The sequence below is a fragment of the Apium graveolens genome, chromosome 9, assembly GCF_009905375.1.
Source record: "Apium graveolens cultivar Ventura chromosome 9, ASM990537v1, whole genome shotgun sequence".
NCBI classification, from domain to species: domain Eukaryota; kingdom Viridiplantae; phylum Streptophyta; class Magnoliopsida; order Apiales; family Apiaceae; genus Apium; species Apium graveolens.
In genome coordinates this window covers 249,882,878-249,902,464 of record NC_133655.1, presented here as the reverse complement: position 1 = coordinate 249,902,464, position 19,587 = coordinate 249,882,878, and the positions used below count along the sequence as shown (strand labels likewise).

At 33.3% G+C, this 19,587-nt stretch overlaps 1 protein-coding gene and 1 long non-coding RNA gene across 3 annotated transcripts; one reads left to right on the top strand and one right to left on the bottom strand.

Annotated features, from left to right (window-relative positions):
* Nucleotides 1–3,515: 3,515 nt before the first annotated feature.
* LOC141682610 (protein indeterminate-domain 4, chloroplastic-like) lies at nucleotides 3,516–7,820 on the top strand. 2 transcript variants are annotated; one of them, XM_074487298.1, is made up of 5 exons: nucleotides 3,516–3,624; nucleotides 3,714–3,951; nucleotides 4,169–4,565; nucleotides 6,050–7,157; nucleotides 7,548–7,818. In XM_074487298.1, exons 2-4 carry the CDS (start codon nucleotides 3,789–3,791, stop codon nucleotides 7,143–7,145), a joined length of 1,656 nt encoding a protein of 551 aa, XP_074343399.1. In that variant the 5' UTR covers nucleotides 3,516–3,624; nucleotides 3,714–3,788; the 3' UTR covers nucleotides 7,146–7,157; nucleotides 7,548–7,818. The 2 variants fall into 2 exon arrangements, with proteins under 2 accessions (XP_074343399.1, XP_074343400.1); XM_074487299.1 differs by lacking the exon at nucleotides 3,516–3,624 and having other exon boundaries at nucleotides 3,634–3,951; nucleotides 7,538–7,820.
* A 7,674-nt stretch (nucleotides 7,821–15,494) lies between these two features.
* Nucleotides 15,495–16,091, bottom strand: LOC141683315 (uncharacterized). The gene is made up of 3 exons (XR_012560229.1): nucleotides 15,999–16,091; nucleotides 15,796–15,879; nucleotides 15,495–15,697 (listed from the first exon to the last, which is right to left on the bottom strand). It is a non-coding gene; the product is annotated as an uncharacterized LOC141683315 (long non-coding RNA).
* Nucleotides 16,092–19,587: the final 3,496 nt, after the last annotated feature.

Here is a 19,587-nt window from a genome sequence, read left to right as displayed (position 1 = left end):
TTCATCTTTGAATATTAATATTTTAATCTAATGAACGTACCCGTCATCCCTCCACTAAATAAGTATTAAATATAGATTTAACTTTAATATGAAAAAAATATATAAATTAACCCGTGTTCAATCGGTTACAAGAAACAAAACCATAGTCAACCTGTACTCAATCAGTTACAAGAACTGAAACTGAAAAATAAGCTCAAAGTACTACATATAACTCTAGAAATATTAGCAAGTCATGTTTGTATCCGTAAGTACTGGACATTGTAAATTGAGTTGTCAACTTGTCATTGTTGTCAAATGAGTACCTGAGCATTCATACTGTCACCTTTCTTCTAACTTCATTGTCTAAACTTCAGTGTGATTGTTCGACCCTCACTTTGGATTAGGCATTTTGTGATACCACATGTTTTTCTCAAGGACAAATATCATCTGGATCTATTTCAATTGTGTGCCTTGTTTATTTTTAGTAAATCAGTAACCGCACAGCATACCTCATACTTCATAAATATACTTACATTCAATATAACACACTCCTCCTCTGCCTATTCTGGTACTCTAATTTTTTTAGTACCACAATTTAAAATTAATTGACAATATTATACAAGTTTCTTATGTGCTTATATGAGACATATCTCAGTTTTCGATAAATTTTACAATTATTTTAAATGCATGTCATTAAGAGATTTAATTTTGTAAATTAAGGCTTGTAGTTAAACACAGTAAATATTCATTTATTTAACTATTCTTTTATTAAACACGTGTCCAATACATTTTAGGCCGGCTTCCCCTAATCATGAAGAGAACTAGTACAAAATACAATTAAAAAATAATTTATTTTCATTAATATTACAAATATTGTGCCGAGTGACAGAGGTATCTAGAACTAGAGCTGTTCGCGAACCGAGTTGTTGGCGAACAAGGTCGAGCCCGGCTCGTTAAGGGCTCGGTTCGGCTCGATTTGTTAAGGGCTCGAGCTCGCGCTCGGACACAAAAATGTGTTCGTTAAGAAAAGGAGCTCGAGCCGAGCTTTTGGCATGTTCGGCTCGAGCTCGGCTCGAACTCGGCTCGGCTCGAAAAAAATTATTTTTTTTATTTTTTATATATTTAATTATTATGAAATTTATTCAGATTTTTTATAAATATTTTAAAATTATTGAATTATACGAATGCCAAACTATATATTTTAGTAATTTGAAAAAAATCATATATTAAAAATAAATTTTTTAATTTGATATTTTAATAATTAACAAGTGATTTGACTACTACTTGTAACTAGTATTTATTTCCTGATTGGTGTTTCGATTTTTTGAAATTATTTATAAATGATCCAACCGTACGGATGTCAAGATCTATATATTTAAGTGATATAATAAAAAATTTAGAAAAAATAAATATATTTGATTTGTTATTTTAACAGTTAACTAATAGTTTGACCAGTACTTTTATTTAGTCACGTATTGATGTTTTGATTTTTTAAAAATATTTATGAATAATCCAACTGTACGGATGTTAATATCTATATATTTTAGTGATATGACAAAAAATTTAGAAAAAAATAAATGTATTTGGTTTGTTATTTTAACAGGCATCCGGTGTTTTGACATGTACTTGTATCTAATGTTTAGTCTCATATTAATGTTTCAATTTTTTTAAAATATTTATGAATGATCCAACCGTACAGATGTTAATATCTATATATTTTAGTGACATGATAAAATTTTTAGAAAAAAATAAATTTATTTTGTTTGTTATTTTGACAATCAACTAATTGTTTGAACACTACTTGTAACTAGTGTTTAGTCTCATATTAATGTTTCAATTTTTTAAAAAATATTTATGAATGATCCAACCGTACGGATGTTAATATCTATATATTTTACTGACATGATAAAATTTTTAGAAAAAAATAAATTTATTTTGTTTGTTATTTTGACAATCAATCAATTGTTTGAACACTACTTGTAATTAGTGTTTAGTCTCGTATTAATATTTCAATTTTTAAAAAATATTTATGAATGATCCAACCATACGGATGTTAAGATCTATATATTTTAGTGACATGACAAAATTTTTAGAAAAAAATAAATGAATTTGGTTTGTTATTTTAACATTCAACCGGTGTTTTGACCTGTACTTGTAACTAGTGTTTAGTCTCGTATTAATGTTTTGATTTTTTTTTAAATATTTATAGATGATCCAACCATACGGATGTTAATATCTATATATTTTAGTGACATGATAAAAATTTTAGAAAAAAATAAATTTATTTTGTTTGTTATTTTGACAATCAACCAATTGTTTGAACAGTACTTGTAACTAGTGTTTATTCTCATATTAATGTTTCAATTTTTAAAAATATATTTATGAATGATCCAACCGCACGGATGTTAATATCTATATATTTTAGTGACATGAATTTTTTTTTAGAAAAAAATAAATGTATTTGGTTTGTTATTTTAACAGTCAACCGGTGTTTTTACATATACTTGTAACTAGTGTTTAGTCTCGTATTCATGTTTTGATTTTTTTGAAAATATTTATAGATGATCCAACCGTACGAATGTTAAGATTTATATATTTTACTGATATGACAAAAAAATTAGAAAAAAAGTAAATATATTTGATTTGTTATTTTAACAGTCAGCCGGTGTTTTTACATATACTTGTAACTAGTGTTTAGTCTCGTATTCATGTTTTGATTTTTTTGAAAATATTTATAGATGATCCAACCGTACGGATGTTAAGATCTATATATTTTACTGATATGACAAAAAAATTAGAAAAAAAATAAATGTATTTGATTTGTTATTTTAACATTCAATCGGTGTTTTGACCTGTACTTGTAACTAGTGTTTAATATCATATTAATGTTTCAATTTTTTTAAAAATATTTATGAATGATCCAACCGTACGGATGTTAAGGTCAATATATTTTAGTGATATGCCAAAATTTTTAGAAAAAAATAAAAGTATTTGGTTCGTTATTTTAACAGTCAACCGGTGTTTTGATCAGAGTTTTTTAATTCAGCTCGGCTCGGCTCGTTTTGATGGAGAAAACTCGTGTTCGGCTCAGTTCGACTCGACTCGATTTTGTTCGATAAAAGCTCGTGTTCGGCTCGTTCGGTAACGAGCTCGAGCTCGAACACGGGTTTTTGTTCGTTAAGAAAGCTCGGCTCGGCTCGGCTCGGCTCGTAAGAAAAAAAATGAAAGCTCGGCTCGGTTCGATCAAAACTAGGCTCGGCTCGGTTCGTGAACAGCTCTATCTAGAACTAAAAAATAAAGTAAAATGGGAAAAAATAGTGCAGGAGTTGAGTAGGTAGGACCCTATCTCTAGCCGAATATAGCCAACGCAGGTGCGTAATTACACAACCTCAGCACCACCTTCCTCTATCTCTTCCTTTCTTTGAATTTTATCTTTAATTTGTCATTTCTCAATTTAAATTTTGATATCCAATAAGCAGTTAGTAGATGCTCATAAATTACCTTTTGTACATCATAAGTCTTACAGATATGAGATGTAACATGTTAGTTTGTATCTGTTTTACACCCGGAAATACAGTAACAAATAATTAATATTTTTCTTGAAAAGTTTCGTATAAAAACAAGCCAGGGCCAGGATTACATCAAGTGAGTCAAGTGACCATGGTTATGTTCTTTCGTTACCCCCTTCTCCCTTGGTTTTCTTTTTAATGAAGCTTTTCTGAATTTTATTGTAGCTTTCAATCTGTAGTTGTGTAAATTGATCTGATACAAAAAAAGATCAAATTTATTTAACCAACAAACCAAATAAAATGGCTGCATCTTCATCTGCAACTTTGTTTGGTTTGAAAGAAGAGGAGCTTAAGAACCACCCGAATCCTCAACATTCCTCAGGAGTACCAAATTCTATTATGGCGTCTTCGGAATCAGCTGCTGCTCCTCAGAGGAAAAAGAGAAACCAGCCAGGAACTCCGAGTAAGATCTGTTGTGTCTGTGTGTGCGTGTGTGTTTAAAGTATTTTTTTTATAATTATACTTATTTTCTGTCTGTATAGATGTGTCTAAATAATTCTAATGTCTTCTAGCTAAAAAACCCTTTGCGAAAAAAATAAAGGGGGTGAATAAGATATTACATAGTTCTGTGTTGTTTTTTTCTGTTAATAATCTGATGTCTGTGATACTAAATATGACAGGTCCGGATGCTGAAGTGATAGCTCTATCTCCCGATACTCTCATGGCCACAAATCGATTTGTGTGTGAGGTATGTAACAAGGGTTTTCAAAGAGAGCAAAACTTGCAGCTGCATAGAAGAGGGCACAATCTGCCGTGGAAGCTTAAACAGAAGACAAACCGAGACGTGAGGAAGAAAGTCTACCTTTGCCCTGAACCTGGTTGTGTTCATCACGATCCGTTAAGGGCTCTCGGTGACCTGACTGGAATCAAGAAACACTTTTCTCGCAAGCATGGCGAAAAGAAATTCGGATGCGAAAAGTGTAACAAAAAATATGCAGTGCAATCGGATTGGAAAGCTCACTCTAAGACTTGTGGGACTAAAGAGTACAAATGTGAATGTGGCACTACCTTCTCAAGGTGATACCACAGATCTCTTTAGTTTCTTGATTCTTGATATTTTTACATGCTTAATTGATTATTTAGTTCTGCTATATATATAAAATTTATTTTATTTTAACCTATATTAAAGGCAAAGGTCCTCTAACCTGCCCAGCGAAATTCGAACTCATAACCTTGTCCAAAAAGGGATTGAGGTAGACTTTCACCACAAGGACATTTGGGAATTCTCAAACATTAATATTTTCTATATAAATATAATGAATTAAATATTTTAACGTGACACAAACACGAATATATGAATGTATAAAAGTGAACTCAAGTGTTTGGTACTGTTGGCACTGAGATTTATTAAATCTGGAAGCAAGTGATGAGAGTCCTTGCATGGAGTCTCTTGTTATTTTGTCTTTGTGTTTGGAATTTGGGTAAAATGTGTGTGGAAGATAGAATAGCTTCAAAGATATTATTGGATATATTGGATTCCCTTCATTAAACTCCATTTTCAATCATCTATACAAAATGCCATGATTTTGTACTTCAAACCTTGAAAAATTGTTGAACCAGTTACCAGTTCATCATCTTTCTTTATTTTGGAGTTTTTCGTCTTTCTTATACCCTTTGTCGTTTAATATTCATGTATTTTTATGTATAAGTTAAATACCAAATTCATTTGCTGTGTGTTTGGCTAGATATGTCTGTCGACATACCACATATATCCCCATTTTGGTGATATTATTTTTTAATCTTTTGATAAATATAAGAAACCCTACCATAATGAAGCAAACTTCTTATTTAATAATATAAATTTTAATTGATTCGTAATTTTTGCTTCATATTCATGTATAAATGGGCAGTCAGTAATCATCTTTAGAATATATTCATGATTCAGTTAATACCTTTTTAATTACTATCACTTGATCAATAAATGAAGAAACCATGATTTACATATATATACTCTAGCTAATTCCAAATAGAGTAGTGGACTTCTATTATCATCAACCGTTCTAAATTCGTTGTTTTCTTGTAAACTTATATATAAAATCATTTTTAGTATTTTCCAAATTAAGGTATTTTCTTGTAATTTCATCTGTTACATTGCTACTTTGAATGATATTCATTAATATTACGATATGATAAGCAAATACTGACAAACTGTTACCAATAAGACTTTGTAAGTTTTGCATGTTTAAGGAGGGTTCATATTAGTCGTGAAGTGATGGTTTTTATTTATTTTTTCTAGTGGACCCGTTTTGGATCCTACAGTCTACAGTTTTATGTTACATGGGCCCCTTGACAAATGAGAAAAATTATATGATATTTTCTAAAATATTATGTACATTGTTTGATGTAAATATTCATGGTTACAACATAGCTTAAAACATGAAAAATACATAATTGTCATCTACTAGTTGATTTTATTTGTTTCAAATATTTTTTGTAGATATATGTTATACATGTAATATGTGTGTATACATTGATTTTATAATCTGGAATTGTGGTGCTAGGCGTGACAGCTTTGTGACTCACCGCGCCTTCTGCGATGCGCTTGCTCAAGAGACGGCACGTCAAGCATTTATCCCCTCATCATTGAGCACCATGGCGGCCACTATTTACGCACACGCACACGCTAGTGGCGTAATTAGCAGCTTGGGATCGACCGGGCCAATCATCTCAGCTGACCATCAAGAACCAACATCTCCTGTTTTTGGACTTGGTGCACCAACACCTCCCCCGAGAACTTCCTTCACTGGATTACTATCAGGACAGTCTGTTGGATCCGCTTTTCGACCAATCCACCCTCTGACAATGCCTGTCCAGCCACCGGAACCTAAGCAGCACAATTTCCAAAGATTCTCCGATATTTCCGGGCTTCAGGGCTTCTCAAACAACACTTCTTCTGGCCCTATGTTCAACTTGGGATTTAATAGCGGTGCTGATGTGGACAGTCCTCATAACGAGGTTGATCTTAACATGAACACCCCCGGTCTATTCACTGGTTTAATGATGAGTGCTGATCCTCCTCCTGTTTATAATAATATTAGTACTATTCAGTCTCCGCAGTTATCAGCTACAGCTCTCCTTCAAAAGGCGGCGCTCATGGGAAGCTCTTCAAGCAGCGCCGCCTTAATGAAGGGCTTGGGAAGCTCATCGTCTAGCGGAGTTAAGTACTATGGTGGAGTGTTTGGAGATGGAATTATGAGTTGTGGCGGTAGGGCTAGTACTGGTACATTTGAAATGTACAACGCAATTAATGCAGGTGGCGGAAGTTATGGGCATGGGGGATTCGTAAGTGGGATCGAATTAGGTGCGATGAATAATCCTTATGGAGGAGCAATGTACAATGTGAAGAATGATCATGATGATGGCATAGAATTGGAGGACAGGGAGAATAATAGTATTGCTGGGGAGCGGCAAATGAGTGTTCAAAGCGGATACTGTGACAAGCTTACAAGGGATTTTCTAGGCATGGGGAAAAGGATAACAAGCTTTAGTAGTGGAATGGAGGAGGATCCTAAAGGGAATGGAATGGACTCGCCGGATAGTGAAGCAACCACATCAGCTGAGCCTAACCCTTTTGTTCAGTCTCGCCGCGGCCTCTGATCTAGCTTTCAGGTACCCTCTATATCTAGCTTTGTTACACATTAATGTCTATAACATATAGGAAAAATAATGCAAATTAACATATACACATAGGTACCACTGGATATTTTGAATAGCTGGTATGCAGTATAATAAGGTCTCTCTGTCTCTGAAAATCTTGGTGGACAGCAAAAATTAAACTGTTTTGTACGTTTGTCTTCTGTATATGTTTTTATCCTCTTAACGTGGCACATGTGTATATATATACAATTCTATATTTAGATCAAGCAAGTCACGGGATTGTAGATTATGAATATGCAGTTATATATTATCGGCATATTATTTTATGTATTTATTTTATTTTTTTGAAAAATAAGGAGAAATAATTAAAATTAAAATTTGCTAATTGCTAGTATTTTGCAGGAAGGAGATCGGAGATGATCAAGGGCAGATAGAAGATAGAGGCTTAATGTGATTTCAGTGAGCATGCATCTGTTACAGAAATTAATAGGAACCTGGCAGCAAGAACTCATCTTTCCTTTTATTTTTCTTTTTATAACAACTTTTGATGGAGATACTTTGGTTTAGTTTTTATGTTTTGCTTGAACTTTAAAGATTATAGATAGATATGACTGCAGGTTTTGAACTTAGACAATTAGATTTTAAAATTTGTTTTTGTGGTGAAAGTTTTAAATTATGCTTGTTTAGGATTTTAATCACCGCGTCTCTCCTTTGTGTTTTGCTTGTGATTTTTCACCAAGTTGTGAACTAGTGATTGACAAATGGTGTTTCCTGATTTCAAAAACAAAAATAAAAGATTACATAATTTTCTTTTTTGAAACATACTTCTGACTTTCTCCTTGGGGATAATTATGTATACTGTATATATCAGACAATTTTGCACACGACACCACTTACTCTACACTAAACGATATCCATTTTTTAATTCTTTTTACTGTTTAAATCCATATTTTTCTCATATTTTAAAAAAAATCAGGAAGTAATTAAAAGAAGAGATAATTCCTTTCTTTCTTTCTTTCTTTTTTTAAACCATCTTCTGTATTCTTTAGTTGTTTTGAGCTTATGGTTTTGACAAATGTTTGATAATCCTGTTGGCATAAAAATTTATGGGACTTGTCATTTCAAAAAATAAATAGCTAGCTAGATTACGAGACTTGCTTCTTTGCATTGCTTAGACTCGAGCATGTGAATGAAAAAATTCGACGTAGCCCTCTCGCCTCCGATCCTCTCCAAATTGCTTCCTCTCATGACCGAGAGGGATTTAGTATCTCTCCAACGTAGAATATGAGCTACAAATTTGTTTTTTCTTCATCAGATTTCTCCAACTTTATCAGTACCTGCACAATTTTCTTTCTTTTTCAATATGAATCGATGGTTAAGGTTATAGTTTCCGAATATTATCGGTAGAATATTATCGGTAGAGAGTGTATTTTTTAATTGTCTGGTTGTACCTGACTTTCTCTCTCCTCCGTAATCCATTTTATTTCCCCTTTCCTAGGCAGCTAGAGGAAAAAGGTATTACTGGAAAAGGGGAGGGGATGACAGGGTACCCAAGTGAATTACACGTGTAATGTTAGAGGATAAGATCGTAATATGGGACCAATTACTTACGGAAATAACGACTACGGGAACAACCTTTGGTGTTCATGGCTTGCGAATGCTAGGGGTTTACGGCTTTCGAGGGCATGGAGATGCCCTCGGTAGGCATAGACCCTTCATCATGTGATACGTCATGCGAAGGCAATTGCACACGGGGGAGGGGAGGGTTGGAAAGGTACGTAATATTGAGATATTAACGATCATGTCCGTAAGATAATCGTAATTCTGATGCCATCATGAATAAAACCCAATCGTGTGTGCATCGATTTAAAGATTCTTATAGAAGCACTTTGTATGTACCAATGTACCATTGGCTACATTGGCACCTGCTACATTGGCACCAATGTTCCATTATAATTTTAAAGGCAAGTCTCATATGAAAATTATGACGATTATTCAATTGAAAATATTGAGTAATATACAACGATTGGTTCTGTCTGAAGTTTATTAATGTTAAATTGTTAAAGTGATGCTTTAACTTACGCTAAAATGTGAATTTAAGACGAAAATTTGAACTCACCACTCGAGCAAAAGCTACGAAAATTCAATTACGATGATTTCTTTCCAAAAATCCGTAGTAAACAACCTAATTTGATGTAGTGCGTATACTTTTCGGTTTATTTATAATTTCCGCATTTGTAATATTAGGGGTTTCTTAAATTACTCTTGCCCCCAATTGATTGAAATAATGAAGTCCAGACGAACGTAAGAGATTGTGTCCCTTATTTTATTAATTAATTAGTACCCTATTATTAAAGGTTGTTTTTGATTCTTTGTTATGGTAAAATATATACGAGACTGATGTTGGTTATTTTATAAACACGAGATGTATGAGTAAACAGGAACTGAGGTATATGAGTTGCTACTGTAGAGCTCTAAAATAAAATAAAATCATAGTGGAAAAATGAAGAAAGATTGATCTTATTTTTTTTATTAATCATTCTTATATCATCCGGAGACTACAGGACATCTGATTTATACTAGTACATGCCTCTTTAAGATCATAGATTGACTTAGAAAAATTATTTCAGAAATTTTTAGAGATATGTCTCTCTGGATTCTTGTCTTTTCTGATTATTTCAAGCTGTTGCTGAAGGTAATGAAACTTCTTCTTTCAGAGCGCCTTTGTAAAAATATCTGCTAGATTATCATTCGTGTGACATAACTCCATCTTTACCACTCCTTCTTCAATTACTTCTCTAATGAAATTGCTTAGATGTGTCATGGCTAACAGGATTTTGAGCAATGTCAATTGCAAAGTTGTTGTCGCAATAAATTACTCTGCTACCTTTTTGTTCCCATCCAGTATCATCTAGAATTCTCCGTACCCATGTCGATTGAGAAACGGATTTTGATGCAGCAACATACTCGGCTCCTGCTGACAAAAGTGCTATGCACTTCTACTTCTTTGAGGCGCACAAATATACTCCTGAACCAAAAGAAAAAACATACCCTGAAGTACTCTTACAATCATCACTTGATCCTGCCCAGCCGCTATCAGTAAAACTAAATAATTCATTAAGGTTTGAATTCTTCACAGATTTATAAAAAATGCCATAATCAATAGTTCCTTGTAGTTATCGTAAAACTCTCTTGGTTGCTCCGAAATGAATCTGACTTGGATTTTGCAAAAACCTGGACAATAAACTTGATGCATACATTATATCAAGCCGGGTGGATGTTAGATATAAAAGACTCACAATCAAGCTCCGATATGCAGAAGCATCTACCTTATTTGCACCATCATCATGCTTAATTTTTTCATTAACCTGTAATGGAACACTGACTGATTTACAACCAAACATTTTAAACATTTTAAATCTATTTAGTATAATCTCAGTGTATTTTCCTTGTGAAATAAAAATGCCATCAGCTCCCTGATGTATTTCTATTCCAAGAAAATAATTTAATAAATCCAAATCATTCATCTCATAAGTTTTTAGCATGTCATCTTCAAAATCTTGAATGATCTGAGTATTATTCCATGTTATAACCAAATCATCAACATAAAGGGAGACAATTAACACTTTAGTACCTTTGATCTTCACGACAAATTTGGCTCACTCTTACTCTTCTTAAAACTATTTTTCATGAAATAAGAATGAATTTCAGTATACCGGGCCCATGGAGCCTGCTTGAGCTCGTACACCGCCTTCTTTAATTTATACACTTTATCTTCTTCCCCCTTAATAATAAATCCTTGAGATTGTTCAACATATATTTCTTCCGTAAGAGTCCCATTTAAAAGAGCTGACTTTACATCGAGTTGATAAAGGGGCCACTTTTTTTGAGCTGCCAATGCAATCACTTCTCTAATTATTTTGGGTCTAGCCACCGGAGCAAATGTCTCACCAAATTCAACTCCAGGTTTTTGTGAATAACCTTTGGCTACGATTCTAGCTTTGTGTTTCTGTAGTGTTCCATCTGGATTCAATTTCGTCTTATAAATCCACTTCAGTCCAATGACATTTCTAGATTTGGGACGTTCCACAAGCTTTCATGTTTGATTTTTCTCTATCACTTTGATTTCTTCTTCCATGGCCTTCCGTCGAACATCATATTTTCAGCTTTTTCGAACATGACAGGTTCAGTAGAGACAAAATTGCAGCTCTAATATACATCATGTAGGCTTCTAAGTTTTTTGGTGGAGTACTGTCTTGAGTCTGCGTACTTGACAAGATAGAACTTAAAGTATTTAAAAACTGAGGAGGAGTGATTTCAAGAGATTGAGAGGCTTCATGATTTCTTCACCATTATCTTGATGCACTACTAGAAATATGGGATCAGACATCGGTTCAGAACCGATGTTAAAAGAAATTTGAACCGATGTCTTCGCGTGTGATGTTAAATGTCATCAGCCTTTGACATCGGTTAACAGCCGATGTCTATTATAGTGCTATACATCGGTTGTAAGATTAAATGTGATGTATTTGCAACAAATTTCAGCTTATATTACAGTATTTTTAGGTAAATATGAGTATATTATGAGGTATTTATCCATTAAAACATGAAATCTACATGCTCTAAAAGCCATTTATTAAAATTCTTTTGAACAAACCGATGTGAAATGCTAGATCAGACATCGGTTAGATTAGTTGCCCGATGTGAAATGTTTGATCAGACATCGGTTATATTAGCCCCCCGATGTGAAATGATGGATAAGATACGGGTGTTCTTCACGAAACCGATGTTAAACCTTTTTGTTTAACATCAGCCAATTTCTCTAACCGATGTTATTTGACTTAAAATACATTGAGTTTCTTTTCGGAACCGATGTCAAATGACTATTTCACATCGGTTTTTTAGTTCTTTTTCGTTTAATATTATTTTACCTGATGTCTTTTGTACATTTTTTACATCGATTTACATTAATCATTATGATGTTAATGTTCTGTAAATTGCATGTCATCCTGGTACTATTTACAACCACAAGGAACCAATTGCATCTACAACAAAAAACAACCAAACAATGCTAACATCCCAACAAAAAATATCCAAAAACATCCAACAGAAACATAAAAATAAATTGATAGCAGATTTCTTAACATTCACTACAACAAACTCAATTCGTACATATATTCAAGTCTAAAATAAACATCCCAACCAAAAATAATAAAATCCAAATTCCCTAGTTATTACATCCGACATTATAAACATCTCTAATGCTTGCAAGTACCACTAATTGCATCATGATGTTGCGCAATTGCCAAAATATCAGCCAAATTCTGTAGCCAATGTGGTAAAAGTTGGCTGCAACTTTATTACTTGACCCTGAAAACATATTGAATAATATGTTTCCTTTTACCTTATATATAATGTAGGAAATATATGAAATGGAAAAAGCAGTACTGAGGTTCATGAGGGTGAAACATACCCACTCAACCAGACTCTCGTCACCCAGTGGCTGAGATCCATCCACAGGTTTACGCCCAGTGATGAGCTCTAAAAGAACTACTCTGAATGAGAAAACATCATATTTTTCAGTCAGCTTGCCACTTGATGCATACTCTGGAGCCATGTATCTGACAAATCACCAGCCAAGATTCATCGGATAAATTGTAAATAAAAAAAATTGAAGGATAAAACCCTGATGATTGTAGCCACGGAATTATGTTGGACAAAAGAAGATTGAACACTTAAGTAAAACAAGGAAAACCAGGGTGTCATTGTTGCAACAATTTGAGTACCTCTAGGCTTTGTCTATATGAAAAGTAAATATAGGGCGTCATGTTGTCTCAAGATTACACGAGTAGTGATGTCCTGCTTATTTGCCAAAATCAGAAATGATGATCCTGATAGCCTCTGTTATAAAGAAAGAAAGAAAAATTATGTATCAAAAAGATAAATAGATATACTTGACGAAACTCTTAAGCTACCAAAAAGATAGCAACACGTTTACAATATATAGAAAGTTCAATGACACAGTGAATTTCACGTTTATTTAATATTAAAGCTAACCCGTCTTCCTGAAGAATACTTTCCCAGATAGAATTACAAAAAGCATTGCCCAGAGTGCGAAATAAATCCAACATCGTAGGTTCCCAAACCTTGACATCTGGATTTATGGACCTGACCTGTCAGTAAATAATAGCTAGCACATATAAGATTCCCAACAGGCTCAGATCCAAGAACACTGCCACAGAGTAGAGTTTCTAAAGTTCATTTATAAGCTATGTAGCAGTAAATTCTAGAAAGGAGATAATTGACAGAACATGACCAGCTTAAAGATGTCTAACATACGCAGGAGACCAGCACACAAAGATCAGGATATCAGCGGTAATGGGAACACTACATTACCTATCTCGAAAAAAGGCAGGAAACAAGCACACAAAAAGTTTATAAATTATGCTTTAGTCAACACTTATTAAGTTCTGTCAATTATAAATGTAGTTTATAAATGATTGTTAAACTCCTCAAACAAGGACCAGCACCTTAATTATCACTTATATATATTTCTCACAAAATATGCATGTGTTCAGAGGGGAGGCACTTTTCATTCTAACATTATGCAATGTAAATTATCACAGAGGATGTTGACAATTAGATAAGCTGCATTGACTAATTAATTAACATTCATATTATCTTTTAATATATTAGCCAATATCATCTGTTACATCCTTAGTATTTATTGCAGGAAAGATCTAGCATATATGCCAATAAACACAAACAGTTGCAGAGATTCATCTAGTTAAGGTTTAATGTTACCAGAATAAAGGCAGGCCACCTAAAGTATGGTCAACTAGTTTGGTTAATCAATTTATATTCAACTTTAACCAGGAACAAGTGTGTGAGATTATACTTTTAAAGCACAGGTCAATATAAGTTCTTAACATATAGGACACCCTTAGCGAAATATTGTAATCTATCTTGGTGAGAATCCGTTTGACCTTAACTAAAGTTCCACCATTCCAGCTGTCTACAAATAGACATCAAAAGTAAAATAATAACAGTCTATTATACTGAATAATATGCAAACTGAGCAAAAAAATAGTTAAATGATAACAGATACATGCCCTAGAGAGCACATCAGTAGGCATTCATTACGTGAATTATGCAGGAACATATATGAAGTACAAGTGAGTGCACTGATACTTCTAAAATGACATGCATAACAATATAGGGACAATGTCAGAAGGAAAAATACAGAACATTCCTAGCTGACTTTGTAATAGTCTATTTTGACTTTAAGGTTCCAATATACCAGTGGCAATTCATCAAAATCTATTATCACTTGTACCACCTGATTAACATATAATTTTAACAAATTAGAAAGCATGGTACATGATTTGTAGACGTGTAGGACAAACCAAGTAGACTAGTTCATTCTTAATTAGTGAGGATCCAATAATTAGAATAATCAAGCAGTACATTTATTATACTACTACTTAATGCATTCAATTCAAGTCGTAAGATATCAGTTAATATATATACCCCTTTTTAAAAAAAGAATATCAGTGTATAAATATAGCAGTAACAATACATTATAATACACACCACCAAAATCAACAGATTATTTCTCAATTTCTCATTAACTCAAATTTACCTTGATCAGGCAGGTCAAATATCATGCCAAAAATATGAGGATCAAGAAAGATAGTAGAAATATGAGAATGAGGTATCATTTAGACAATAAAACTTATATCCTAACATGCTTTTTAATGTGCATGAATTTACTTCTTATGCATGAAGAATAAATAATCTTTAATCTTATTTCAAACAGAGTCATCAAAGAATACATGGCATTAGACTTTAGTGGCTTGTAATTATCTTAATGTGCAGAAAAATTGGTCCTTATGCATTGTACATATATGAGTAGAGTAAAGTATAAGCATCCAGGTGTTTAAGCAAGTTGGAAAAGAAGTCAGGATTAGCATAAATGCGGACATAGTGATGAAGTTTCCTTTAAACAGTAAGTTCCAAGATACGCATTCTAAACTTCCAGTACTATGCAGAATTTATAATGTAGTTTATAAATTATGCTTTAGTCAACACTTATTAAATGCAAAATATTCAAGTCAAGAGCACAAATTAATTCATACACAAGTAGTTTAGGTAAGGCTGCCTAATAGGTCCCTTAGTAACAAGAATCACTAACCCCAGCCCAAAAATGATTAGCAAGTCAGAAACAATCTAACTATCCCAGACCAATCACAAAGCATAAAGGAACAAAAGACAAGTCAGACATAAGGTAATTATGTTTTGGCACTTGTCTGTACCTCTGATCTATGAATACCAAGGTTGCAATGAACACCGGAGCATTCGATGCACATCAGAACACCAAGATTTAAGGACGCCCAATCAGGCTCAAGAGCACCACATTCTGCACATATGTCATTGCCAGGAATTTCTCTAAGGATCCTAGACACATTATCTTCTCGATTCGAACTCTGGTCTGCGCTTTCATCATGTGATCCAGAAGAGGTATTGTTATACTCGTTACCCCCAGATTTCAGCTGCAGAAGATTCATGTTAGTCAGAAACGTAAATATTTAAATGCCAATCTGATTGCTTAATGTGAAACAGGACATGCAAAAAATTTACAGAGTTTGACCTGTCGCAACTGAGAGTTCAAAAGGGAAGCAATAACACCTTGTATTTTGTTTACCCAATCAATCCTATCTGCTTCTGTTTCAGACTGCTCAAATCAGAAAATATGTTGTTATACCTCAATGAAAACGTAACTGCATTACAAAGAATACCACTGGATAATTATGTTAAAATAAATACATAGAATACATAGAATTCAAGATGAACCTTATCAAAAACCTCTTGTTTAAACTGCTTAGTACTGCATCATTGCAGGCGACACCACTGCTTCAGGTTCCTCTTTACCCAATATCAAAACCTAAATATCAGCAAAACAAAGCTTTATACCTTCAACTTCATGTAATTATTTCCAATAACCATATCACACCCCTATCCCTATTAGCCTAAATAAATAACAATTAAGCCCAAACAAATATAAATATACAAAAATAAAAAAACATAACACCTCATTTAGTACTCAATAAACTTACTAATCATTACCAATTGTCTATGAGAAGACACATATATTTTTAATTTCGATAAAATTAGCACCTCACATTCACCAAATTAGAGTAGAAAATATAAGCAGTAGGTAAGCCCTAAATATATATAATAGAACTATACTAGCTAGCTAAGAATGTACTTTAACATAAATGAATAAACTGAAACACTAACAATAAAAGAGATCGGGAGAGAGACAGGGGAGAGAGAGGGGGGGAGCGCGAGGGAGAGAGAGATGTACACAAGAACTCGACGATATTTTTGGAACGAAACCCATGGCCCTTTCCAAGCTCTAAAGCCACTATTTAGGTCTAACCTTACCAATTTGAAGCTCGATTTGGTTCCTAATCAGGTCCAATTTCAGTTTTGATTATGTACTAGTTTCTAATTAGGGTTTACGAAAGGGAGTGGCAAGAAAAGAAAGAAAGAAAAGAGAGATGAGGAAGAGTCGTGGTGTTTGAGATGAAGTTCAGGTTCGCGAGAGAGAGAGAGAGAGAGACAGAGAGAGAGAGAGAGAGAGTTGCCATCGATGTTTGAGAGAGAGAGAGTCTGGCCTGCAGGGAAAGAGGGGAGAGGGGAGATGGTTTTGGAAAGAGGGAAATGAAATGTGTAAAGGGGGAACAATAATTTTGTTAAAGTTAAACGGGGGAAAAGTGTACTGGAAAGGGGGGGGGGAAATACAAGTAAATTTTTATTTTTTTAAAAAAAGAGCATAGACAACGGTTAACAAAATTAACCGATGTCAAAGTTAAAAGCACATATTTGGCCTTTTTAATTTCTGAACATAGACAACGCCTACTATGTGAAACCGATGTCAGTATTCGTATTCAACATCGCTTTTTTCTAAACCGATGTTAAACATGATTTTAACATCGGGTGCATTACATGCCGATGTCTAAGCACCGATGTCGTATCTACTATTTCTAGTAGTAATGTTATTCAATTGCAAAAGGAAGCTCTTGTACTTTGTTATTTTTCCAATCTCAGAAATCCTGTTCATTGAAAATAAAATTTATAATAATCATTAAATTATGAATCTCCAAATTATATAATCTGTATGTTTTGTTTCTTCATCATAACCCAAAATATACATCTTTAACTCTTTTTATCAAGCTTGTATCTTCTTTCTGTAGGAATATGGGCATAACACATACTACAAAATATTTTAAAATTACTCACCTCTAGTTTTGTTCCACTCCAGGCTTCAATAGGAGTTCTTCCGTGAACAACTTTAGTTGGACATCTATTCAGAATGTAAACAGCGGTATGAGCACTTTCTGCCCAAAATTTTGTTGGCAAATTTTTCTCATGAATCATCGATCTTGCCATCTCTACAATGATGTGGTTTTTTTGCTCAGCGATACTGTTTTGTTGAGGGCTATAACAAGCGGTTAATTGCTTCCAAATTTCTTCATCTTTGCAATAATTTTAAAATTTAGTATAAGTATATTCTCCTCCCATATCACTACTGATCGCTTTGATTGATTTGCTAATTTGTTTTTCCACAAAAGCTTTGAATCTTTTAAAGATTTAAAAAGTTCCCGATTTTTCTTTCAAGAAATAAACCTGCGTCATCCTGGTAAAATCATCAACAAAGATAAGAAAATACTTGTTTTGACTTAGTTAGGGATTTTGTATCTAACCACATAAGTCAGTATGAATTAATTCCAAAGCAGATCTTGGTTTCCATGAACTATATTTTAAAAAGGATTCGCTATGTTGTTTTTCCATTGCACATCCTTCACAAACTCCAGAATTACCTATAAATTTTGGTAGCCCGTGTACCATATTTAATCTCTACAGAAGCTTTAAACCATTGAAATTTAAATGACAAAATCGTTTATGCCATATTTGAATATCTTCTTAGACATCACCCTGCAAAGCAATTTCCCTTGAATATTTGAATTCAATAGGGAAACTTTTAGTTCTTGCTATCACGGTGTTTGATTTGTCATAGATTTTGCAGCAATCTTCTTTGAATTTGACACAGAAGATATAACGACTCGTACATTTCTGTAATATTTAAATGTGTAATTATTGCGTAATTAATTAAATAAAGAATTTTATGTTAACTTTGATCTCTGTGTCTTATTTATTATTATTTATATGTGATTGTTGGGTTGCGTGGATTGTTTGTATGATTAATTGTTGCACCATATTATTTTTATTTCGCTTTTAGAAGTGATTTTATGACAAATTTATTGTCAAAAATATTTGGATTGTCTTTAAAATTATTTTTATGATTTTATAATTTCAATAATTATTTTTGGGATTTTATAAAATTTAAAAATCAATATTTTGTTAATTATTTATCCTCTCATGATTTTCTGAGTGTGTTAATTTGTAAATTCCATATTTAGTTCGAGGATTCTTCAAAAAACTTGAAACTTATATTTATTTAAGTTTGGAATATTTCGAGAATTTTAAAATTATTTTGGTAATTTTTAGGATTAATTTTACCAGCGCGTTGATTCGTTTAATTAATAAAAGTGGGTATAAATTGCATTTCAGAAATCATTTTTAAATTACGAAATTTATGATTTCATAAACTTTGGGATATTTATAATATTTAAGACTAATTTGATTATTTTTCGAATTAATTTTATCTGTAGGATTGTTCGTTATTTTTGCAAAGCACGAAAAAAATTTGGGGTTACAGAAAGAAATAGGACACGTGTTGTGATTTTGTTAAATTATAGAAGCGTGGCAGCATTCCGTTATTCAACTATTATGTGTTCTAAAAAAATTGATAAGAACAAAGGTTCTCATCCCCTCCCTTCCATCTCTCTCTTCGATCTCTATTATCTCTCTCAATCTCTCTCTCTCTCTCTCTCAGTTTATCTACCTGTTAATCTCTTCCTCCTCTATTTTCTTTCGGTATTCCCTGTTCTTCCCGTACTCTCGCCGCCGTGCGACTCCGGTGAACCGTTGCCGTATATTTCCGGCTTACCCTGTTCAATCGCGTATGTATGCTGTGTATAGGTGTGTGTATGTATTCTGTATATGTGTGTTGCAGTGTATCGAGTGTGTGTGTCATTGTTTGATGTGCTTCCGCCGGTTGTTTTTCCGGTTCTATGTTCATTTTGTGTTGTTGGCGCGTGTTTGTACGCGTGTGTTTTGATGGAAATTCTCTCAAATATTTTAATTAATTTCTGCAGGAATTACTTGATTGGTTTCATGAAAGAAAGTATATTTTTGTGCGGGAATTATTGCGATTAATCGGTGAAACTCATGACTGGAAACCCGACACGGGTACCTCCGGATTTTACCACCGTCAGCGATGAATTTCGATGAGCTGACGGTGGACTATGATGAA

What these genes read in the sequence shown, in the direction of transcription:
- LOC141682610 (XM_074487299.1), top strand. Translation starts at nt 3,789, where the DNA reads ATGGCTGCATCTTCATCTGCAACTTTGTTTGGTTTGAAAGAAGAGGAG. An exon ending in AAACCAGCCAGGAACTCCGA is followed by an intron (nt 3,952 to 4,168) that starts GTAAGATCTGTT and finishes TAAATATGACAG; the next exon opens with GTCCGGATGCTGAAGTGATA. An exon ending in TGTGGCACTACCTTCTCAAG is followed by an intron (nt 4,566 to 6,049) that starts GTGATACCACAG and finishes TTGTGGTGCTAG; the next exon opens with GCGTGACAGCTTTGTGACTC.